This window comes from Anolis sagrei, chromosome X, assembly GCF_037176765.1.
Source record: "Anolis sagrei isolate rAnoSag1 chromosome X, rAnoSag1.mat, whole genome shotgun sequence".
NCBI classification, from domain to species: Eukaryota; Metazoa; Chordata; class Lepidosauria; order Squamata; family Dactyloidae; genus Anolis; species Anolis sagrei.
The window spans coordinates 33,948,623-33,974,180 of NC_090034.1; the positions used below are offsets into that span (position 1 = coordinate 33,948,623).

General features: G+C 42.3%; 2 protein-coding genes across 3 annotated transcripts in view; one reads left to right on the forward strand and one right to left on the reverse strand.

Annotated features, from left to right (window-relative positions):
• Positions 1-359: 359 nt before the first annotated feature.
• Positions 360-24,135, forward strand: YPEL1 (yippee like 1). Of its 2 annotated transcripts, XM_060785905.2 has the most exons (6): positions 360-535; positions 1,475-1,563; positions 9,935-10,220; positions 16,367-16,410; positions 17,145-17,253; positions 19,318-24,135. In XM_060785905.2, the coding sequence occupies exons 3-6, from the start codon at positions 10,104-10,106 to the stop codon at positions 19,405-19,407; spliced, it is 360 nt and encodes a 119-aa protein (XP_060641888.1). In that variant the 5' UTR covers positions 360-535; positions 1,475-1,563; positions 9,935-10,103; the 3' UTR covers positions 19,408-24,135. The 2 variants fall into 2 exon arrangements, with proteins under 2 accessions (XP_060641888.1, XP_060641886.1); XM_060785903.2 differs by lacking the exon at positions 1,475-1,563.
• PPIL2 (peptidylprolyl isomerase like 2) overlaps positions 23,686-25,558 on the reverse strand; it is a 99,352-nt gene continuing 97,479 nt past the window's right edge. The window contains exon 20 of the mRNA XM_060785902.2: positions 23,686-25,384. Coding sequence (XP_060641885.1) covers positions 25,291-25,384 — 94 coding nt within the window. The 3' untranslated portion in view covers positions 23,686-25,290. The remainder of the gene's footprint in view (positions 25,385-25,558) is intronic.

The following is a 25,558-nucleotide window of genomic DNA, read 5'->3' on the forward strand; positions in this document are numbered from 1 at the left end:
ATGTGGTCTCTTCCAACTCTATAATTCTATACTTCTCTAGAACAAGGCTCCCCAAGCTTTTTGTTATTTCAGGAGTTTTTGGACTCCAACTCCCAGAAGCCCCAGGCACTTTGGTTATGTGCAGGGATTCTGGGAAATGAAGTCCTCACGGTGAGGGAGGGAAAAAAGTAGAGGCGATTAAGAGGAACGACGGGGAGTGGTGTCCAATGGGAGAAGGTATGTTAATTTGAGGGGGGAAAGAGGCGTCTCTGATTGGTCGGCGACAACATTCTAAGTAGTAGAGTTTGGGAGGGCTGGACGCGCGTGCGCTCCTCTCCCTCCTCCCCCAAGGGGGCGGAGCCGAGGATCAAAAGCTGGAGGCGGGGCTTGGCGGGGGGAGGAGGGAGGAGAGAGTCGCGAGCCCAAAGCAAAACAAAGCTGAAGCGGCGCGAGGGAAGGCGAGCAACGGCCGCCCGCGAAGGAGGGAGACGGAGGGCGGGAGCATGAGGGGGCTTGAGGGAGTTCCGTGTGGGGAGAGAGGCCTCCGCGGCGGCAGGTAAGCCACGGACTTTCTCCGTCAAGTTTCCCGCTCGAGGGAAAGGGGGAAAGGGCTCTGAGTGGGAGACAAAAAGAGGAGACTTTTTTTTGGTTTTCCTCACAGAAAAGCGAGCGCGCGCGGAAGGGGGGGGGGTCTTAAGAGAGGGGAGGGGTCCCACTCGCCTTTGGCCGGAGGCGAGAGCCCTGATTGGCCCTTTCCCCACAGCACGTGACCCTCAGAGGGGGGTATTTAAGAGCCGGCCAGTGGCGCGCGCGCGCCTATTTGCTTCTCTCCTGCCAGGAGCGACGGGTGGGACCTCCCCTGCCGTCCAGACTGGGCCTGTCCAGCCCAGAGGCTCGGGCCTAGCATTCCCCCCCCGCCGCCCCGAAATATCCAAACCTCGCGTTGGACTTGAGGGATTGTTAGATTCGGATCATCCAATCCAGCCCCGTCTTGCCTTCACAAGCAAAACAATCCTGGTGTTGAAATTGCTCCTGTTTGTCCTGCAACGGTGGGTCTTAGGACCTCAGGCCTCTTCAGACTGTGGCCCTTATTTATTTATTTATTGCATTGTTACCCCACTCTATCTCAACCCTGGAAGGGACTCAGAGCGGCTTCCTAAATTGCCATAATTCAATGCCACAATAACATAAAAACATACAAATTACAATATGCATTGAGCATTAAAGTCATGGAAAAACACCAAAATATAAATACATTAAATAAGCTGTTAAACATTGTACATATACCTGAAATCCTAATCCAGAAGCCATTTCAATTACATTCCATTCACTTTGTAGCGTCATGTTGCCTTGCACTACTCTCCAAACGCTTGGTTCCATAGGTTTTAACTTTCTTTCTAAAGGACAGAAAGGAGGGAGCCAATCTGATTTTGCTAGGAAGGGAGTTCAACAGCTGAGGGGTCACCACTGAGAACGTCCTGTTGTTCCCTACTAGCTGCACCTGCGAAGAAGGTGGGACTGAGAGCAGGGCCTCCCCCAGAAGATCTTAATCTTCGAGCTGGTTCAAAGGGGAAGATGGGACAGGTAAGCTGGGCCAGAACCATTTGCAAGCAGTGGTTCTCAACCTCTGAGTCCTCGGGTGTTTTGGCCGACCACTCCCAGAAATCCCAGCCAGTTAACCAGCTGTTAGGATTTTTGGGAATTGAAGGCCAAAACATCTGGGGACCCACAGGTTGAGAACCTCTGGTTTAGAGCTTTATAGCAGTGGTTCTTAACCTGTGGGTCCCCAGATGTTTTGGCCTACAACTCCAAGAAATCCCAGCCAGTTTACCAGCTGTTAGGATTTCTGGAAGTTGAAGGCCAAAACGTCTGAGGACCCACAGGTTGAGAACCACTGCTTTATAGGCTAAAGCCAGCACTTTGAATTGTACTCCGTAACAAATTAGCAGCCAGTGGAGCTGACGCAGCAGAGGGGTTGTGTGCTCCATGTATGCCACTCTGATGAGCAGTCTGGCTGCTGCCCATAGGACTACTTGGAGCTTCCAAACAGTCTTCAAAGGCAACCCCACATGGTTAAAATGGCTGCAAACTACTGGCATTTTGTGTGACTCAAAAATGCCTGAACCTCTCAAGGCTAAGATCACACTACGGTTGTTCACCCAGTAAGAGTGCTGGCCAGCAACAAATAAACACAAGCAAGCCCTGAACACAATAGAAATTAAAATGCTGAGATGGACACTTGGTTTGACACTTCTTGACCATGTGCCAAATGAGGACATCCATCTGTCAAAGACTAGGAATAAAAGCGATCAGCAAGAAAATGCAGGAAGCAAGACTATGGTGTCCCGTCCATGTCATAAGAAGAGAACCAACATCAACAGCACAAACAGCACTGCATTTGGAGATTGCAGGATGGCAATCACATGGACAAGAGCCAGAGGAAAGACACCATCAATGAAGACGTGTGTTGCCAACCTGAGACCTGAGGATGCCCAAAACAAAGCCCTGTGAAAATGACAGTCACAATACTAACCTCTCCATTGGGAAAATAGCATAGAAAAAAGGACAAGTTGGCGAGGGCTTCTGGGTGTTGGAGGCCCACAGGTTGAGGAGGCCTGCTCTAGTATCATGAAGTCCTTTTGTCGAAAGAAGCTTGCCCCTTCCTCCTCAATTTGAAATGGTATTGAAAATGTATTGAAATGCTTTGAATGTAAGCCAATTTGAGTCTCCTTGTGGAGAGAAAAAAGCAGAGTACAAATAACAACAACAACAACAACAACAATGGGACATCCTTTCTAATCCTTACATAAGGCTGTCATGTCCCATCCTCTCCACTTTCTCCACTCCGCAAAGGGCTTGGTCCTATAAAGATGCCCCCTGTCCATAAAAAGGGGGCTCATTCAACATTCCTTCCCTGCCATAGCATTTTCTTAAGGAAAAGGGGATGTCGAACATTGCCCTTTTGCTCACCCAACTGCCTCAGGTGAGAATGAATGGTGTAGTCTCCTTCTCTGCAGGTTTTGAAGCAGAGGCTGGAAGGCCAATTTTTGGGAGGGCTTTTATTGTGTCTTCATATATGGCACAAGGGAATTGAACTGGATAGCCCAGGCATGAGCAACCTTTGGCTCTCCAGGTGTCTTGGACTTCAACTCTCACAATTCCCAACAGCCAGTAGGCTATTAGGAATTGTAGGAGCTGGAGTCCAAAACACCCCCCCCCCCGGAGGGCCAGAGTTTGCCCATGCCTGGGATAGCCATTTGGGGTGTCCTCAAACTCTAGTATTCTAACACTGATAGCCATAACTTCATGATTTTTTTAAAATCATATCTAGCATGGTTGCAGAAAGGTAGACAAAAGTGATTTATAGCTAAATTCAACAACCCTCCTTCAGAGAGATTAACTGCTTTCAAACCTTGGCCCATTTGGGTTGCCGTTCTCTGGATGCTTTCTGACCTTTCTTTTCTTGTGGGGCCCAAAGCATGACAATTATTCCAGGTGGCCAAAGAGTTGGAACAATGACTTCCTTCCATCTAGACATTAGACTCTTATTGTTTTCTGCTGCCCTGGAGACTAGGAATCAGTGGAGCAGTGGGTTCAAATAACAGGAAGGGAGATTATACTTGAACATTAGAAAGAACTTCCTGAATGTAAGCGCTGTTCAACAGTGGAACTCTGTGCCTCAGAGTGTGGCAGAAGCTCTTTCTTTGGAGGCTTTTAAACTGGCTAGATGACCATCTGTCAGGGGTGCTTTGAATGTGCTTTTTCTATGGGGAAGAAGGGGATTGGATTGGATGGTCCATGTGGTCTCTTTCAACTCTATGATTCTATACATGAAGCCTAGAATTTGAGCCATGCAAAGGCTCAGAGGGGCAGTTAAATACTCAACACATGTTCAGAGGCACATTAGTAGTGATGTCGACTTTGTTGCCCCCCTCCCCCACCTGCATATTCTTTCTTTTTCTGCTTTCGAAGTTTTCTTTCCAGCACCAGTTCGGTTCCTTCTTGTGTCGGTTCCTTCTCTTTTTTCCCTTTCATGGTTTGCCTGGCATTCTCTGCCTCCAGGGGTGGCCCCAGTCTGGACAAGGAGGAGGAGCTGGACAGCCCCCCTTGCTTCTCCGTCCCCTTTCCGTCAGAAGGAGGTCCCTCCCTCCCTGCCTCCCCCTTATTTCCCCTGGAGGGAGGCCGAGACAAGCTCCTTGAAAGCCAGAGCAGCCTCACTAGGGTCGCATGAAAGCAGAGCCTTTGGCTGGACTCTTCTGCTTCGCCCAGGTCCCGGCTTGGAGGATCCCGGCTGTCTTTGGCCCAGGCTGGTGCGTCCCTCCTCTCTACCTTTCTTTGACGCAAAAGCTCCCTTTCTGCCCACTGTTTTGTCTCTTACTGGGGCAAAGGCAAGACAAAGAAAGGCCAAGAAGGAGATGCTGGGGGCTTCACTTCGCTTTGAGTGAAGACTGGATTGATTCCGAAGCTCTGAGTAGGTTATGCATGTTATCATAGAATAATTCTGTTATATTTATGCCTCAAAATGATCTTGAATATGTATTCATGGGACACAACAAGTGATTGGTTAACTTGGTGCATTTTAGGAAACTTTATAATATTCAGCTCTATGCATACATATTCAAAATTAAGTTCCATTGTGTTGAGTTGAACTTGTTAAAACTGCAGCTGTCTTTGTCTTTATGTACCTGATGTTCACTGGTGGTTGATAGTGAATATGATAATGCAAGCAATGGGAATCATGAATGAAGTAGCAGTGGCAATGCATACAATTCAAGTGATTTGTTGCCTGCATTATTGTCAGACAATGTCTGCCTGTGGCTAAGGGAATAGGAAAAGATCTAGCGCGTGCTGATCTTGTTCTCTTTCAGCTAACATGCTTAAGTATTTGTTGATACATCCGGGTGCTGAGGGAAGACAGCCCACGGTGCTGAAGATTGGCTGCTGCTGGACTGCCAAATGTATGCCTTAATTCAAATGATGTCATGCTGGTAGGCAGGAAAGCAAACGTGCCATACATTCGGTGTATGGGTTTTAAGGAAAATAATTTAATTGTTTCTCTATTGCCAATTTTACCTGACATACTCACTTGCAGGCAGTTGTCAGTCAAAATTGTACAGTTGCTAGAGAAAACTGTACCTCACACTGCCTTGAATGGGATTTGTTTTGTTTAAAAAAGTTCTTTCTGACTTTGGAAGTCTTTTGCCACATCAGATTTGTTCAGCACACTATTCAGGACATTTAGAATTGTGGGAAACAAACTTATCTTGATGACTTTTTAAGCATTTACAATAAATGCTATTGTCTAAAGGAACAGTGGATTATTTTTTCACAATGTTAATGAGGCACTCGGTCATGATGGCTTTTTGTATATATGTAGTGTATCTTTTGTTATCATCTCAGCACCTTGGCTGATTCTTTTATATAGGAAACCACCAGGTGGGCAGGTGACTGGTGGGAATATACACTGAGTGAGAGTATTCTTGTGTTAGTATATTGGGCTAAATGCCTGTATGTTGCTCAGTTCAGGAGTTGTCCTTCTTGTGCATTTGAACTAAATGTGAATAACATTTAGTTCAAATGCACAAGAAGGACAATCTAGTCAGGCATTCTAGTCAGGCAGCACTGCCATTTTAGTCAGGCAGCCCTTCCTGCCCTTTCTATAGCCTGTTTCCTTACAAATCTAGTTCTGAAGCACCCTCAACTCAAAAGGATCAAGTGGTGAAGTATCACCTACAGCTCTGGTCAGATCCTTTTATTCTGTTAAGCTTTACTCATAGTCAAGAAGCCCAGGTGCCCTTTCAATTTCATTCCTCAGGTTCTTTTATTCTGTATCAACTTGAGTCTACACAGAATCATTTCGCCTTTGGCCTCTTTGTGTGTAGTCCACAATTGCCCTGCAGTCTAGGCACTTGACTCTCTTCTTCATTGTGAGGCTTAATGTGGACATCATTTGTCAGACAACTCTGAGACCTGTCTTCTACTCTGGTACTTTTCTTGGGGTATCTTTTCGTTTGTTTGTTTGAACTACCCAGTTCTGATAAACCCAGTGAGATTAATTGTTTTTTCATACATATATAAAGCTTCCTGCAATGGTTGCTTCTCCTCCTGATGAAACTTGTATAATGTCTTAAAATTCCGCATCTGTTTATGGCTCAGCCGAAGTGCACCGTGAATTCAGATGCTCTTGTTTTGTTTCATTGCCTATCATGCCACTGGGCTTCTTGTTATTAGTACATGATCACAGCCATTAGATTTATAGCTAGCCTCTTGGGATCTGGGGTTACTGCCCCATCTCATAGTGAGTTGTTGGTGCTCATGAGTTGTTAACTCCAAATCCAGTGGGTGAGTTACTTAGTGAATAAGCTTCAAACCTATGGGATTGTGTTGAGGGCTTTGCAGGAGCCAAACAAAGCTTGCCCTCCTTTTTATCTTGAACAACTCTCTTGTCCTGCCCCTCTTTGGGTTTGCTAGTTCTCTCAAATTGATTGGAATTCTAGGAGATATTCTTCTCCAAAGTCCTGCATCCCAAAGTTTGCCGTGTTCAGTCATGTGAGGCTTAGCTTTGGAGTTTCCACACTTCTGCCCCAAGAGCACAGCTCCTGTTGGATACCTAAACCCTTTGGTTGTTTCTACATTTTTTTTTCATATAGCATTTATGCTCCTTTTTTAGTTTGTGACCAAAAATCCATGGCAGCCAAGGTAGTTTGTGCCTGCTGTGAGTTTGCAGGTGACCAAGCAGAAAGAAAGTATCGGATTCCCTTTTCTGAGTGCTCTGAGTTATTCTGAAACATTGTAGATCTACCAGTTCTGATGCTTGCTTCTTTTTCCAGCTGTAAAAACCTATCCTCTTGTTTGTCCAATCTTGTCTCACTGAGCCTTAAACAGGTATTCCCCATAACTTCCCACATTTCTATCCTTTTGCCCAGTTTCTGTTACTTGCTGTCTTTGATCGGCAATCAAAGACTTTCTTATTCAGACAGGTTAAAAAATGTATGGCTTCCCCCTTTTTTCTTTCTTCTTTATTCCCTTTCCCACTGCCCTCTATCTTTCAAATTTCCTACTTTTCTCTGATTATAATGTTTCCCCACTTTCAGTGTAATTTAAAAAAATATATACATTTTATGTTTTATTTTTTGGTTGATTTGCAATAAAAATCATTAAAAATGTATGGCTTTTAAGAAAGGTCTGCAAATGGATGCTGTTGTTTCAAAATGTGTTTTTAAAACTGTTTTATAATTTTAAAATGTTTAAAATTGTTTTGATAGTGCTATATTTTAATGCTATGTTACATGCTGAATTTTTGCATATTATATTGTAATCATTTTTTCATTCCTAAGCCACCTAAGCCTGCTAATACCACTTAAAAATATTAATCTCCCTCTGCTCCTTTCAAAATAACCAACCTGGGAGAAGTTTTGAAGACACTGTGGATAAAGCCAGGGAAAATTTGGTGATCCCTCCCCCTAAAGTGTAAACAGGAGCATCATGGGATTGGCCAAGGAAGGATGAAAGGGGGCTGTCTTAGCTAACAGTTTATTTTAGCATAGACTAAAACTTCTCTTAGAAATGCAACGTGTAATAGTTTACATGATCTGAAAAGACTCCCAGTGGTGCTGACATTGATAATATCTGACAGTTCTTCCAAAGTGTGATTCAAATGATAAAGCATCCTGATCACAATGAAATCCAAGAAAAATGTAAATGTGAATGGGATGTGGAACTATGCGTGGGTGAAAAAAGCAATATAATTGGTGTGATAATAACAAAATGGTTCTGAAATTATTTTGAGGTGGCCTTTTAGGTTGAGATGTGGAGGCCTGGGGAACACACACGCACACACTTTTTATAATTTTGGTTGGTTTAATAAAAACATTTAAACTTTGCACACTGTAAAAAAAGTGGATGAAATTCTTGAAACTCGGAGGTCTGTATGTAAGACTTAGTAAAATATACAATATAGACACAGATGCTTGACTCCAAGGTGAAGATGGGTACTGGCACCCTCATGAGAATACTTTACAATGTGGCCTTTGTTGCTCCTATAATAGTATTCTGTTGAAGAGTTCAGTATTTTCAGCGTTGAGCTAAACCTTGTATCCAAATATGCTGCTAGCTTAGTCAAATTGTAACTGCATGAAACTGTTTCTCTTCAAATAAAAGACCATATTTGAATTACATAACATGGGGTTTCTTTTCCCATTGTTTACTTCTCACACAGTGCTACATATGGTAAGATACATACTACATAGCATACAAGATACATACAAGATGCATATGCTGAGTTGCATAGAGTGGCAGCAGTATTGCAGCACTAATATAGCATCTGCTAATACAAAATCAGGGTTTTTAAAATACTAAAGTGTAATAAATATGCCCAGTAGCACACTTTTATAATCCAAGTAGCTATGACTAAATCATGTAATGATGCTAAGCAGTAGGATCAATTTATGTTGGATATGACAATAAGCATATACAGGCAATCCCCAAGTTATCAACAACATTGTTTCTGTAGGTTTGTTCTTAAGTTGAATTTTTTAAGTTGGAACAGGGACATTTTAAAAGTGTAACTCCAGCTAAAGTTTTGACTAGCATAGGGAAGGGTTAAGCCTCTTGTGGTGGTTCCTTTGCTTCCTGTGCCCCAGTTCAGATTTCACCTCACTTTCTGTCCCTGTGATCATTGAATTTTGGAAAATATGGCTTGTTGTGGAAAGGATTGGTGAGAAAGCTTCAGTGGATACCTCTTTCCCCCATTATAATAAAGTTTTTAGGGGTGGATTTCCCTTTAGAGGGGTAGATTTCTCTCAGCCCCATTTGTAACTATGAGTTGTTTGTAAGTCAGATGTTTGTAACTCAGGGACTGCCTGTATTTCAATTTCTTGTTAATTTTTTCCTGAAAAAAAAAACCACAGGAAATTTTTTTGTATGACTTTAAAATTCCCAGTCATTTTATATTGCTACATACGGTTTTCTAGATATGGTTTTGTCATCCTTCTGTTAACTAGCATGGTTTGCACATTATTGGGAAACAGCTTGCTCAATTCTAAATCAGCTAATGAAACTTCGTTGAGCTTGCAGTATATAAAATGTTACAGCCATAGTAATCTTACCTCAATTCAAATAGCTCTTTGCAGCAATGAGTCCACAACCAAATGAACCCTAAAAAGAGTAAAGTTTCTCAGCAGGAACTGCAGCTGCAAATTAATCCCACTTTGGAGGTGGTCTTGTGACCCCCTCTGACCTCCGATCAGTCTGGGTTTTGCTGGAGATAGAAGCCTGGTTTCTGTACTTTCTTGCCAAAATTGTCAGGTTACATGTTTCTGGCCCCTTTTCCATTCTCATATGTGTTCAACTCCACTGGGCTTACCTGAAATACTGGACCAGAAGCAGGTTTTTGTGATCAGCAAATGCTGTTCTTAGTGCCATCTGATACATTGACTGTGGGGAAAGTGTCCCTGCTTCATCTCCCTGGTAATTGCTATCCCAGAAGCAGGCTATATATATATCAAGGGTCCATCATCCACATGGAGAAAATCCCTTTGAAAGGATTGCTCTTCGGTGTTAGGGACCATCTAGCCCAGGCATTCTCAACCTGTGGCCCTCCAGTTGTTTTAGTCTCTAACTCCCAGAATTCCTGACCATTGAACAAGCTGGCGAGGTCGTTTGGGAGTTGGAGGCCCAAACAGCTGGAGAGCCATAGGTTGAGGATGCGATCTAACCTTATGAATTCTCAGAGGATAGTTCTTCAGTTCACTTAATGGTGACCCTTTCCCCATTTGGGATCCTAAACCAAGCACCTGAATTAACTAATATAGGGAGAAATCTTATAGGTCATCTAATGTGCATATTTGTTGGAATCTTCTGTTGATGGTGAGATGGACAAGGATGTGTGCGTTTGGAAATGTATGCTGTTAAGAAGGCTTGGAGAATCTGATACACGTTTCCCCTTTTGTTTCAGGTTTTAACTGTTTCTTCTGTGGCGTTTGTGTGGGTCGTGCCACACACACTCCAGAACAACAACGGCTTTTGCTTGCATTTTCCAGTGTTTCTTTTGCCAGCGAGTTCAGCAAAGTTGTAATAATACTTCAAGTGCCAGCCCTGACCAGAGTGAGGCGCCAGCGACAGAGATGGTAAAGATGACAAAATCCAAAACGTTTCAGGCCTATTTGCCAAATTGTCACCGGACATACAGCTGTATCCACTGCAGAGCCCATCTAGCCAATCACGATGAGCTGATTTCTAAGGCAAGTGGCTTGTCTCGACATCTCATGAGTGCATTATTTGTTGCCTGTTTTGTAAACTATTGAAGTCCATCAATAGCGATGTACTTGAAGACTCTGTTGGAAATACTTATTACGTTTACGTAATTTTTGTTGCTGTCTAGGTGCCCCTTGAAGAATGTTTGGACTCTGCCAGGCCACAGCTAAGTGTTCTGTTTTGTAAAAGAGAAAGTTTCCATCAAAGTAAACCACAATTCTCAGGGCTGGTGGTTACTTTGGCCAAACTTAAGTGATATTACCTAACATCCCAAAACAAAAAATGCCTTCTTCTAATAACCCAGGCATCGCTGGGTCCCAAAGCTAGTTATATATATTATCGACTGAAGCAGAGTCTAAATAGCCTAAAATGATTTGAAGAGGTAATTTTACAGATGAGATGCATATCTGGTTTGTATGGGAGGGGAAACAAGGGAGTTCTTAGTGTGATGGTTTTTCTTTTACTTATTGAGTTCAAGCATTCCTGGTGGAACATGTTCTTGAAGACTGCTGTTTATATAACTTTTTGTTCTTCCTTCCTTTATCTCTTCTTTTAAGGACGTAGTTAGCAACTGAGAATCAGGGTCCTTCATTGAGATCTTTGTAGGCAGTTATCCTACAGAAATAATGACAAGAATGTTTTCCCCCCTTTTGTTCCTTGAAATAGAGGGAATTTTATCACTGTTTTCTTTCACACTCATTTGAATTGGATTGCCTCTCCATCATCTGCATGACATAGGAACTCTGGAAGATAATCTTTTTCATATAATCCATATTCTTCCTCCCAGCATTAAAGTTTAAATGTATGTAGTCAAACTGTTGCAGTTTACATACAGATCCTGGCAAAGATGCATTTACTAGTAGGTTAAATGTAGTTATGGTCCTGGTTCATCAAAGGAAATAAAGACTCAAGAAATCTGGCTTCTCTCTCCCCCCCCCCCCCCAATTGTTTACCAAATTTAGGAAAAATATTTAAACCCTATAAGCCTTCAAGAAAATTATTATTTTTTGCAAGTTAAAGTGTTTTTGCTTGCTATTCAGACAAAAGCATTATATATATTCTGAATAAACTGTCTGCCACTCATGCAGAGCTTTTCAGATAGACAGTTTGTCTAATATCTACCTCCTTGAATTGTTAACAAGCGTTGTATACAGTTGCTGACCATTTGTTGCCTACATTGTGTGGGATTTGCCCATGTCATTAAATATTGTAGCACCAGTTAATATTATTTTGAGAAGGAAATGTGATGATTTCAGCCAGACTTGTGAATCTTGCCGGTATTTAATTTTCAAGTTGAATACATTTGCAAGTCAGGGATAGAGTGGGATGTGAATGTATTGGATTGGACTATTTCTGAGACCAGTGCAAGAAGCTGAGTCATGGTTGCCCTTAAGATAAATCCGGACAATTCCGAGTTTGCAAACTGTGTGCAGGAGTAATGAGAATGACTCCCACAAATGAAAATGGAGAAGGGGAGACCTAGTTCCCAGCATGTCTTTGGCCTCAACAATTCAGGTGTGCCTTCTGGAGTCCACTTTTCTACAGTAGTGGATCCGGGACAAAAGATTTTATAAGAATGTCTTCCAATACTCATCATACCTTTGATGTATGAATGCCATACTGGGAAACTCTTCAAAAGAGAGTTATAGCAATATACATTCAATCACTTCGTTGAAAGTAATATTGCTTTTGTATACAAATTATGTAAGGGGCAGATGTGGCTGACTGAGAATGTGATATTACTGGTCTTATCCCAAGTCCTACTGTCTAGACTAAATAACAGGTCAAGAGCTACAAGAGAGGCACTATGTGTAGCAGTCATTTTTACATTTACTTTTTATTTCTCTTTAACAACAAGGCTGGTCTACTTCACTTAAATGATGAATAGTACAAAACCTGCAGAGTCCATTTCCCTGAAATAAAGTGATATTATGGAACAATTAGCGTTAGCACAATTCTCATGATGTGTTATAATTTTTCTTTTAAAAAAACTCCATATGGCTGTAAGCCACAGATGAGAAGCATTACGTCTCTCTTTCCCACCTATAACTGAGCATGAATATTTCAGGACATTGGGTTGGTTGCAGACTTAGTCATACAAAGGACAGACTTGTTGAAATCAAATGGGACTTAAATTAGTCATAACTAAATTAACCCACAGTGCTATTAAGGGTAACATTAGGAAGAAAACTGATTTGCAATCTGCTCTGAACCTTGCTGCGAGGGGGGCGATCAAATCTAAACAAATTAATATTGAACTGGTGCTGCCTTATGGAATAGAATAGCATTTAACATCTGTGTTCTGCACTCTCTTTTGGCCTACTGATGTTTGGCAGCTATTGTCATCATTATTCTTCAGTAGTGATGAATCTTGGAGAGTCTAGGTAAGTGGTGTCAAAATGTGTGGCCCTCCAGATGTTTTGGGCTTCAGTTCCCAGAATTCCTGACCATTGGAAAGCTGGCAAGGGGTCCAAAACATCTGAAGGGCCACAAGGTTGACACCTCTGGTCTAGGAGGATGCTTTGGTAGGAAGGTGCCACTGGTTATAAGGTGGCTTCTAGGATGTAAAGCTGGTACAGATCCCTGTTTTTACATGTGGTGCTTTTTCTAAGTAGCTAAGAATTTGCATCTGAAGTAAGATCATCCAGAACCATAGATGAAAAGTAATGATAAGAACCAAATCACAAAACACAAACACACCAGTCAGCTGTGAAAGCAAATTATGAATTAGAGAAGTCTGAGAATTTGATGATGGCACATATACGATCATGAAAATCAGTGTTAATGAAAATAGAATGTGATATTTGCATGAATTATACAAATAGCATATTTTAATACCTATTTTATTACTTTGCATAACTTCATTGCTAAATTCTTGAAAGTGTCATGGTCACACACCATCTCTTCTGTAACTGTAGTGGTTTTGGGTCTCCACCCAGAGAGAAAAGCAGGATGATGATGATGGCAGCTCACTATTTGGAAGTAACTGCTACCTTCACTTTCAAAGTACTATTTATCCAGCTAAACCCACAATTCCCATTAAGCTTTCTCCAATAGTGTTTGAAATTCTGACTCCCCATATATGTAAATACTCTTTTCTCTCTACCAAACTAGATATTAACCTCAAGTACTAATTTCCAGACCAGCATGTATATACCTGCTGAGGAGGTGTAGATAAAATATGAAATTAGTTCCATGCCATTAACCTTCTTGTTCAGCCTCCCTTAGCTGAGATGCTCATTTTGGTCCATATTAATGTGCACAATTTTGAATGTCAGGTGTTGTGTAACCAGATCTAATGTATATCAGCTTTAATAAACCTCTGTCTCCATTCTCATAATAATGATACCATTTCCCCTTTTCCCCCTTTTTGTAATGGGAATGTCCAATATTACAGAGGACAAAGATTTAAAAGTAGTTCCCCAGCAGTATAATTTTAAAAGACTTTAGAAGATATGATAGACACACAAAAACAAACAAACCAGTCCAGTATTTCCCTCATTTTATTTTGCAGGGAAATATGTAACCCATTGACAATTTGGATATTGATAGCATTGTGTATGTTTCTACTTTGCATATGACATAAAAACATGCCATTTTGTATCAAAATTGGGCAGGTCATGAAGAGTCGGAAACAACTGAACTAATGAACAACAAATTTATTTAAAACATTTATATTCCGCCCTTCTCACCCCGAAGGGGACTCAGGGAGGAGCACAGCATATATACGGCAAGCATTCATTGTAGCATCAGACAGGTATATTTTTAAAGTTCTGTCAAAGGGACATTTCCCATGGCAGTTTTCCTGCTTAGCTTGCAAAGTCTGCTTTGCAGATCAAGTTAATATGTTTAGTTGAAAGGCAAGGAAGTATACAATCTATACTTGACAAGTAAACGGATACAAGAATATCCTTGGGAATGTTTCATCTTCCTTAGGAATGTCTTCTCTCTCTGCAACATTTTAGCCTGACTTCAGCACAGAAAGCTGACAAGATTTCCCCCCATAGTTAGAAATGTATCAAGTACAGGGATTGCCATGTTTGAAAAGAAAAACAGTGATTTAGTAATAACTTATATAAATGGCACATTTCTGAACCACTTATTACTGTACTACATAGAAATTGAGCAATCGCTGGATCATAATTTGCCTCATATATGTTTCGTTGATAAGCGGGTGTTTGATTGGTACCAGGAAATATTTTGTCCAAGGTTCCCATTTAGTCCCTAACAAATTGCCTATTTCTTTTCTTCCTCTGACACTTCAACATTTGAACAGTTGTAATTTGTACATGTCTCTTATTCATTTGTTAACCCAACACACGGTCATATTACACCCAACAGGTTCAATGAAGAAAATGCAGCCCGTCATCCAGATAGAGGAAATCGGGCTGCCAAGGGCTCATTTACACTGTAGAATGAATGCAGTTTGACCCCACTTTAATAGGCCATGGCTCAGTGTAGTGGGGTCATGGGAGCTATGATTTTCCAAGACCTTTACCCTCCTCTGCCAAAGAGTGCTGGCAACTCACTCAACTACAAATCCCAGCATTCTGTAGCATTGAGACTCCTGTTGGAGCCACAATCAATTGAATGGTTCTACCCTATTCAGGACTAACAGTAGGATTAATGTTCAGCTTCCATTCAACTCAGCATGGTCAATGGCTGGGGTTCATGGGAGTTGTAGTCTAAAATATCAGGAGGGCACCAGGTTGGGCAGGGCTTGTTAGAGTTTGGACTAGGACCCAGAAGACCCAAGTCTAAAACCAGATTTTGCTATAAAGCTTTTACTGGGGAGGATTGGGTCAGTTCCTGTCGCAGCTCTGATCTTCCTGATAAAAGGAGAGCTGTGTTCAGTCAGATCAAGCATCTGTTGCATTTCATAGTCTCAAACTGAACTCCTTGGATGAAAGTCTAGATAATACTAATTAAAAGCAAGAGATTGGTAAATGCATGGTTATGCTTTGTCACCAGGATGACTTAGATGGCCCAGTCCAATTCTATGCCAAGACATTTCATGCACAAACCAAGCTCCTCCAGCGTTGAAGAAATACACTTCATAAATGGTAATATTCTAAAACCAGTGACAGTAAAGGGAAATCAGAGACGTTCCACAAGCACCTGTTCATTAGGAGCCTAGCTCTGAAACGATCTATTTCCAACAGGTTTACAATGTAATGGAGCTGGCCCACTTTGCAAAGCCATACATTTTCTGATTATTTCAAGTCAGACATTCTACAGTTACATCTGTGTCCCCTATTTGCCTAATGAAAATGCTGCTTTGACTGAAAGCAACATGCATTTCATATGATAGCCTGTATAAATGTGCCTGTAAATCGTATCTCTGCATTTGCTGTGCATTCAGCCGTCTTGACTTAAGACAAACAAATGGCAAGAGTGCTGTTGGCCACAGAGTGCCCTTAGAAACCATTTGCACATTTTGCTGTCTTCATTTATGAAACAAGCTAAAGGGAATAAAAGGAGATCAAATAAATGAAAGAGAAAAATGAGGGCCCAAGAGAGAAATGAAATTAAATTACCAAGAGGTGGACTATTGAGTGCTCAATGTATTTTCACAAACCATTATTTCATTTTTGTCTCAATAATCCTGCAAGTCAGGCCATTATTGTTCCTATATTGGCAATGTGAAAGGCAGAGGCAGGGCGAATGCCAGGTTGGATTGCTTGATGTTGAATATTGCATAGCCAGATAGTGGCCTTCTACACCATTTTCTTCTGCATTGCTCACCATTTTGATATACCATGCCGTATAGGTCCAGGATAAAGAATGTGTGGCTATCCAGATGCTGGACTGCAGCTCCCGTCATCCTTTTTCACAGAATATTGATGAGAACTGGAGTTCAGAATCAACTTGGAGAGCAATGTTTTCCACCTTTGCCTTGGGCCAAGGTTTCCGCATCATAAAACAAAAGGAGAACTGTTGCTTAAAGAGTAAATGTGACTACATTTTTATGGATTATTCTGAAATGTATCAATTTAAACATTCAACTTGAATGTGGATTACAAAAGAAAAAAAAATCTAATAGCCCTTTATTGGGAGGAATTAATGTTGTTTTATGATTTGATAAGATGTCTTCAAAACCTCTCTTAACAAACATCTTCTGTTCTCTTAACAGTCCTTTCAGGGAAGCCAGGGACGAGCCTACCTCTTTAATTCAGTGTAAGTGTAATGACGATTCTCAAAGTCTGTGAAAGAACATTGGACAGGGGTAGTGTGATGTATGATTGGCTTTGTTGGAATAGTTCAGATGACTTAATAGAATCCCGGTGTTGGAAGAGACCCCAAGGGCCATCCAGTCCAACCCCTTCCTCCAGGCAGGAAGACACAACCAACCCTCTCCTGACAGATGGCCATCCAGTCTGTGCTTAAAAACCTCCAGAGAAGGAGACTCTGCCGGACTTCCAGGCAGCATAGTCCACAGCCAGACGTAAGAATGACATTGAATTCGAGCATCAGCCTGGCTAGCCCAGGGTCCCAATTCCTGTTATAGCCAAACAATGTCTAGGAAGCCATAAGCCCTGGGCAGCAACTTGCACATCCCTCCAGGTATGTTGCCATCACATTAAAGCTAGCAAGCAAAGCCAGGGGTGAGGAATAATGGGAGTTGCCACCCACCATCTGGAGGGCTGCACTTTGCCCATCCCTCCTATGTAGTAATAAATAGACATATGTGAGCTCTTTCAAAGCTTCTGCACTTGAAAGTGACTCAAAACATGAACATACAGTGCTTCTTTTGTTCTAATGTCTAGCGATGCTACAGGGAAAGTGAAGGGTCTTATATTTCAAATAGCTTCAGTTAAATATGTATGTTTTGTGCAAAGCTTAGAAATTAATGGGAAGGGGACGCCTCTGGTCTAGCTGACCTTTCTCCCTCCTCCGCCTCTCCATCCCAGGGTGAATGTGGGCTGCGGTCCTGCGGAAGAGAGAGTCCTTTTGACAGGATTGCACGCAGTCGCTGACATTTATTGTGAAAACTGCAAAACCACTCTTGGATGGAAATACGTAAGCGATTGTCCACTGTGGGGCAAATCTGTGTCTAATGGTTTGACTCTTGTCCTTTTTTGAGGGGAGGGCAAAGGGGGTGAATATCTGGAGCATGCCTTGTGCCAGACTCATAGCTTGAATTTGAACCTACTTGATCCACTTAGCCCCAGAGTCTTAGAGGGAGAGGGCCAGAGAAGCACCAGTGGTGGCATCTTTACCTTTCCCCGTCTGAGCTTCAAGAGACAAAAACAAGATTGCATGTGCCACTCTGTGTAGCTTGGGTGCATGGGCCCAGCGGTCTTAGTTTCATAGAGGAGCACTTTTGTTAAAGGTTTGCATTGGCAAAGGGGCTTGAACTCTTTTATCCTTGCTTTTGATTTGGATGTGGCAAGTATCGGAGTGCATCTGTCTTTTATGTCTTTTGTATCAGTCCCAATTTCCTCCCAGAATTGTTTGGGGGGAGAAAAAAGCCACAGCCTACAAATAAGCCCATTAGTGGAGATAAAAGGGAGAGCAAAGAGGCAGGTTTTATGACGAAAGAGCCAAGGCAGTGGAATGAGGAGCAGAGTTGCTTCTGGATTCTGCATTTTTCCCCCATCAACATTATTGAACAGCTTCAAATGCATTACGTTGTGACTGAGGAATAGAGATTCCCTTCTGATGTGCTTTTAGGACCAGGGTCTTTAGATTAGACAAGCCTCTTTGAGTCTCCTTTGTGGAAAGAAAAAGTGGGGTATAAATAAACAACAACAGCAACAACAACACCATCATAATTCTGAAGTCCCGACCTTTTTGTCTTTAAATATTACTACTACTACTATTATCATTATAATTATTATGTTTATTTATATCCCACTTTTTCTGTTCACAAGGAGAAACTATATGGTTAACTTCATTATAGCATAGCCTAAACTTAAGCTCATAAAATTACTACATATTGAATTCATTACATTCATCACATAAATAAAATATATTCAGTTAAAATTAATTATTTTGGTAAACGTTCAAGGTTTTTGAATGGATTAACTCACTCTAGGACTGGCACAGGTTTTGCTTAGTGGCAGCAGCAACATCTGAACATCTAAATTTAGTCCAAGGATCAAAGGGAAGGCATGGCAGGGATGATTACTGACACTTAAGGAAAAAACTGGGGGACAGACGTCTTTTGACTTTCACACTACACAGTTATAGTGAAATGGTTCTTTTTCTGTCTCGACTGCCTTCAGTAGGGTACTGGGAGTTGTAGTGAAGCGAGACAGGCCTATATCATCCACTGGCAGGGAAGGGGGGGGAAAGGTATGCAATCCGGAATGGGGGTGGAGAAGTGAAGGGCAAAAATACACTCATGCTACAATTTATTGCACTTTGGATATCACGGTTCTGGGGGATACAATCCTGGGATTTGCCATTTAGGGAGAGCTATTTGGATTCTCAGCCAGAGAACTATTGTTTATTTCTGATCATTTGTTGCTGTATTCACTGAGTAGGCTGTGAGGAATAAACACTGGGGTAATTAACGTAGATAATAAAGAAGTGATGCCACTTAGCATTGAAAATATTCAGCAGAGTGGATAAAGGGACTTGACCTAAGACCGCCCCCTCTCTTCTTAAAGTATGTTAACTCTCTGTGCTACCCATAAATATCCAAGGTAGGTTTGAATGACAGTCTAGCCAATGGCTGCTGCTGCTTCTTATTGTAACACTGCAAAATTACAAGTGAAATGAAGTCCGGACCAAGTTGCTGATTTTCTTCTATTCAGGTAAGAGTGTGCTACCTAGAACTTACATGAGGAATGAGTATGCTGAATTTGTCAATGGTTAGAGATTCAAATTGGAATCTGACAATGCCTGAAGCCTTCTTGATAGAGATCCAGGGATGTAGGGTTGAGCTGCAAATGAAAGAAAGTGTGCTGGCTCTTCCTTTGTTTTATGTGCAGGAGCACTTGCAGTTTCTCAAGTCGCTCCAGACATGACAAAAAAAAAATGTGCAGGAGCAGTGTGGAAATATACTTATATTGGACATATTGTTTGCGATGAGTGTGTAATGCATGTCTGTCTTTTTTTATTTCCCTTCTTGCCTAGGAGCATGCCTTTGAGAGCAGTCAGAAATACAAAGAAGGGAAATTCATCATCGAACTTGCCCACATGATCAAAGACAATGGCTGGGAGTAAATGGGAACCCTGCTCTCTCTCGATGGACCGGGCGTTTGTGGAACAGGCTTTATCCAAGACCAGGGCAGCGAGGAGGGTGGTTGGGGCAGTTGGGAGAAATCCTTGCATTTTTTGAAACCTCTACAGTCCGTCGTGTGTCATGTTGTGGCCACAACCCCATCCTCAGGCCACATTTTGCCTTTCTCTCTTTGTGTACGTTCCCTTCTTTTTTGTATCTGTGTTCCTGTGTGAACAGTTGTTTTGGATGGAACTATTTTCTAAGTGGATCCTTCTTTAACTGGCAAGTTACGTTTCCTAGTAAGTATTTTCTCTTTGGACAATTGGCCTTTCGGTGTGTTCCCTTCTGCTCTGCATGCTTTCTTGCCTATCGCCTGAATTATGTAGGAGTCCTGCGGAGAGAATGTATGGGGATGAGACAGCTCTCATAGATAGCCATTTCATAGCAATTTGCAATGAAAAGTATTCAGTCCACCTGAGAAAGTATTGTGTGTTACAACCCGCACAGACCTTTTGACCTGGTTGCTTAAATAATCAGCTTTATTGAGAGAGAGAGAATAATTAGGGAAGGGGCAACATTCCTTTGCAATGATAACTAATACTGTAGAATAGATCAACCTCAATCGTTACATTCCTAGGAGCGCTTTTAAGCCCGCTCTCTTTTGAAGGAAGAATGTCTTGCAAAGCTCAAGAGACACACAAAGATGCAGCTCGTGTTTTTAATGTGTCCGTGTGAGACGTGTTGGGTGCAGTACCTTTAAGCAGGAGGTGTCCCTCCGTGGCGTTTGATGGCTGGTTCCATGTCGTTGTATAGTTTCAACACACTGGACAAAGAGAGGGAAGGGGTTGCTGCTGCTGCAGCTCTTTAACCCCACAATGCATTATTTTTTCAGTGCCGTAAGTGGCTGGAGTCTTTCCCTGTTGCTTGCGAGACGCTGAGAGTCAGCAAGCAAGGAAGTGGCAAACTGACTTAATTTCTTCATTAGGCAATGAGAGAGAGAGAAAAAGTAGCGAGGTAGTTTTTAAAAAGGGGCATTTGATTTGCTGGCTGAATCATCCCTGAGCACATTTTTGTACTTTTCAGTGGCCGAAAACATTGGCACGTCACTGGTTTTCCCCGGCCGCAGCTTGTGATGTGGGGCGACTCAAGCAGACGCTTCCAGCCTGTTGTGTTAAGTGCGCCGAGTTCCCGCAAGGGAACTTTTTCGCTACACACTTTCAAGAGGTTTAAATACTTTTTACGTCCTGTCTTTTTTTTTTTTTTTTGCATTGATCCTTGTTCTGAAATTGACATGAGGAGCAATGTGAGAGATTTTTCACTGACACTACATAACTGCGGAGAGCATGACATTTGATTGGAAAACTTTACAGTGGAACTTGTTTAGCTTTGTGATGTCTCTCCTGAGTAGCTGCTGCTAACATCCTTTAATAGGCTTTTGACTCTTTACTGCACTTTACCTATACGTTTCATATCCTTTGAAGATGATGTCCCCTCTGCCCCTGATTTGATTGAGGAGTCCTTTCCCGAAGTGACTAATTTGGGAAGTCATATGGTTACACTGTGATGCAAAATGAAGACAATATTGAAATATAGCTATTTAAAATGTATGTCGATATAGTTACCTCTTAGGCATTCAAATCCAAAGAGCTGTCTTCATGACAGCTAGATTCAGACCCTGTTCCATTGAATGACCTTTATTCCGGTGCTTTATTTAATGCAAATGAGTTTTTGGGCGCCATAAACATTCAGCCCAGTATCCAATAGAAAGTGCAGTGAACCAGATTCTGCCTTGATTCATATCAGATTGTTTCAGTGCCCCCCATAGATCTGTGAACCAGAAATTGAGGTTTCTTGGAGAGCCACAAGTTGCTGCAACCAGTGTGGATCCTTCTGTTCCCCATGGACTTGGAACAAGTGGCGCGGAGAGTGGCCCAGGCCGGCCTCTTGTGTCCTGCTGGTTTGTGACACATGGAAAGCTCCGTCTTGCCCACCTCAACCAGTAACTTTAGCTGACTTACTGTGCATTCTCTTTAAAATCCTTTCGTTTGGAGCTCTGGTTTCCTTCTCTTCCCTCCATTGCTCCATGGCTGTAGTAAGGAAGAGTTTGAACTACATTTCCCTGTGGCGGTGTATCCACAAGCCACAGGGTGTACACTACAATTCTTAAGCAGCCGCTGTTCTTGGCTTTGAATGCTGTGATTGGCTGGGAAAGTGTTCCTAGAGAGAAACATTGTGGGTTGTTTTTTCCAATAGCAGGCTCATTTGGTGCATTTCTATCCGGTCTAAGATAGGTTTTTCACAGATAACACTGAAAGAAAAAACAGTGAAGGAGGGGAACTTTGGAGAGGGTTTCAGCCACTTGTCGGTGCATTATTCGTATTCCAGACTGACTTGTGGCAGGTCAAATTGCTTGTTACGTAAGAATGTGCATGCCGCCTTTCCGACACTAATCTCCCCCTCCGTGATTCAGTAGCAGAGAGCAGGGGGGCTTTGGTCCTTTGCCCTGCTACAAATTCACCTCCCTGCAGGAATTAAAATGCCTGTTTGCTTTGGAGGAAGGGGAAAACTACACGAGTTGGGGGAAAAGGTTGAGCCCCCCCCCCCCCCCCGACTTTTCCTAGCAGTCTCTAGAACGGTTTACATGCAATGTGTTGTTTGGTGCTCTGGGTTCATGGACACGGAAGCCCTCATTGAAACATTCTGGATTCCAAAAATTGAGAGAACAAGGAAGCTAGCCCCTGGAGTCCCAAATAGCTGGGAGGGAACCAAGTGCAAGTTACTGGTGGTGATAAAGCCTTGGGGAACAGCCCCCGGCAATAGTTGGATGGATTCAGAAAGGAGGAGGGGGTCGTAGTCTAGGTTCGGAAGCCTAACCAGTAGTATTCCCACGTTGTCCTCATTGGAAGTTCGTGGGAACCGGGTGCACCTCTTGGGCCATTTTGGAGACCCTCGGAACCAGATCCAGCTGGAGAATGGTTGACCTCTCAGTCTGGTTACTGAACTTGCCAGCATTTTCAAAAAAACAGAATACTTGAACATTTTACAAAACGCTTTCCCTCTACAACCCTATTTTGTAATGTATTCTATTTAAGGGTGTCGTGCGCATGTTCTTTCTGAGCGAGTTTGCGCTTCCCCTCCCAACTTGAGCACTTTTGTTACCTGTGTTGTTTTTATTACTGTTGGTCTTAACATTTATTTTATATATATATATTTTTTATAAATCGTAACGGCGACTTTTGTGAACACCTGTGCATCCTCTGCTAGGGTCTTTCCCCCGCTTTTGTTTTGTTTGTTTGGACTAGATGAACTGACTACAAGCTGGCTCTTGGGGAGAATGTTCATTGGCACAGACAAGGATGTGCTGGCAAAGTGTATTGAAGTGTGTGTGTGTGTGTGTGTGTGTGTGTGTGTATTTGTTTGACCTCAATAGCCATGGTTATCGTAAAATAACCAGACAGTATGACATAACGGACGGCAATTCAAATCTTTTTCAAAGTTGAGTGTCCTCATGGATGGCTGTGGAGGAAGGGATGCACAGTTCCCTGAAAGGAAGGAAAATCCCATTAGCTGAGATGTTACTTCTGCTATGGTTGTGTTAGTGAGCTGTGTGCTAATGCTCAATGTGAAGAGGGTTTTGTGCATTTTGAACTAGAGCTTGGAGCTGTGAATTCTAGGACTACAACTCCCAGACTGGGGCGTTGTGGCCCAAACAGTCCCCTTTCCTTGCTCTCCTTTGAACTAGCCCACCCATTGCTTCATTTTCTCGCTGCTTTGGTGTAAGCATTACAGTTGTGCGCACCGATTTTGATGTAGCAGATCCGTCTAGGAGACTTAATAGCTGTGGATGCCTTTGAACCGCTGGAAGAAACGCCACACTTGCAGTGTAATCTGTTGTAACATTTGCAGCTTGTCCCCCCAGGTAGAGCTTGCCTTTGCGTGTTGCCGATCTTGTTGTCCACATGGGTTGGACATGAATCCATTCTGTAACAATATGGAAGGCAGTCGTCCCAACCCGCAAAGAAAGGGGACTTGGGAGAGAGCATTGTCTTTAGTCTTGCCCAAAGTTTATTTATGCTCCATTTTGATTGTTTCAATGTGGCAAGATGAAGCTGACCAGTGGCTCTCTCCATTGCTATATTTCGTGTGTCATGGAACTCTGTGACAAAATACTCAAAACTCACTTGGATGCCAGCTGAAACCAGACTTTGGTAGTACCAGAAAAGAGCGAGCTCATGTTGACTATGAATAAGAGTGTCACCAGCATTATTGACTACGAAATGTGAGGTTTTCAATATATGACTTTATTTTTTGACTGAGATAATAAGCTTCAATGATAAAACGTGTTTTATACTGACATTCCCAGATTGTCACATTTTGATATCCATATCTATATGTGGATATACATTACATGTGTGTATATGAGACCAATGGGGCGAGAATGAAATAGAAGCAAACGTTCAAGGGTCATTCTTTGGTAGCACCACATACACTGTTAGCTGAAAAACAACCCATTCTAGACAATGTACTAAACAGACTGGGATTTCTGAGAAGCCCTTGGTGGCAATTGAATTGTGCCTCAATGCTGAAACACTTTAAAACCTGCTTTCTTTTGCAGCTGACGTGGCTTCTTTCTGGTTTTTTGTCTTAGCAATACTGTACACAATTTGTTGTTTCACTTTATTGTATCTATTTGAGGTATCACAATAAAAGCCTTCAGTTGTTTTGTTGAACTCACTGGTTCTCTTTGTGGTTACTCCTCCCACAGAACATGTTGGACTATACAACTGTGAGCATACTCATAAAACAGTCACATTCTTGGTAGTATCACGTTTTGCTGTGGGTACTTTGGACAATTAGCATGGCAGGAAGCCCTTTAGACACCAGAAGGGAGTCTGACTGCTGCAGATAGGATGGACAAGGCCTCTGATGGTGTATGTGTGAGTGAACACACAGACAGGTGGGTATAGTCCTCTGCATGTATATATATCTGGACACAAATTAACAGGCCATGTGCGCCCATATAAATACAACATGCACTGTGTGCATCTCTATTTTATTTTGTTCCCCAAGCTCGTTAAGCATCAAAAGGCCTACATTAATATACATTAGAAATTACAGCTGAGTTATCATAAACAGGATTAACAGATCTTTAACAAAACTGTCCAAATGTCACATTTTGGCCTCTTGTTTTCACCTCTTGGTAGAAAAAACCTCTCATTTAATACCCTACACACTGAAGTTCTCGTCTGTTCTTGTCCATGGGGGCCAAACTGACCAAGTGCCCCAACCATTTCCTCCAATGAGCCCAGACTCCTGCAAAGATCTTAGAAAATATGGCTGACTAATTTCCTGGCAAGAGAATAACATAACAACACTCTGCTGGCATGATCCGGGACAAACTGAAATGGAATCTTCAACTATGAATATTTCACAGGATTCATTCAGCTAGATTTTTCTATCAAGGTGTTCTTTTAAAAAAATAAAATGAGCTGTAAAAGAAAGGGACGATTTCCCAAAGCAATATACAAGCCATTCCTGAGCAGGAATCTTAACTAATCTGTACAATTGTCCCCTATGATCAGGGTTTCTGGGTACATTCTGGCTGCTAAAATGTTCTGATCCTGGTCAATTCTGTCAGCTTGAGGGCAGCTGAAGCAGATGAAGAAAAGGGATACTGCACAGTTCACACCTTTTTGCTTTACCCTGGAACCCTGCTCGCAAAGTCACAGAGTGGAGAGGTTAGAAACTGTGTCCAAGGACAGCCACTTCAGAAAATGGAAGTCTTAAATGAAGGCATGTTAAGGGTATGTGCTTTTTTGTGGGTGGAAAGAAAAGCACCAACCTGGTCTATCACATTTGAAATAATTTTCGAGTCCATCCATCGTCTACCAAGAACTGAAGTCTCCAAAACCGGTGCCTTTTCTCTCTTTCTTGGAAGCTGCGCTGGTGGATGGGCCCTCGTCGTCCGCCACTCGCTTCCTATAATGTTAACCAAAGAATCGGGGCAGACTGATCACCACTTTCCTTCCCTCTTGGTCCTATCCGCTCCCATGACACTTCATAATGAACCACAGGGGCTAAAGAGAGGCTCACCCAAACTTAGCCCATAGCAAAAGCTGAGCCAAAGAGATGCGGCAGATCAAAAGCTTCTAG

Excerpts from the sequence above, each read along its gene's own strand:
- YPEL1 (XM_060785905.2), top strand. The coding sequence starts at position 10,104 with ATGGTAAAGATGACAAAATCCAAAACGTTTCAGGCCTATTTGCCAAAT. Across the intron at positions 10,221-16,366 it reads ACGATGAGCTGATTTCTAAG|TCCTTTCAGGGAAGCCAGGG; the intron begins GCAAGTGGCTTG and ends TTCTCTTAACAG. Across the intron at positions 17,254-19,317 it reads CCACTCTTGGATGGAAATAC|GAGCATGCCTTTGAGAGCAG; the intron begins GTAAGCGATTGT and ends CTTCTTGCCTAG.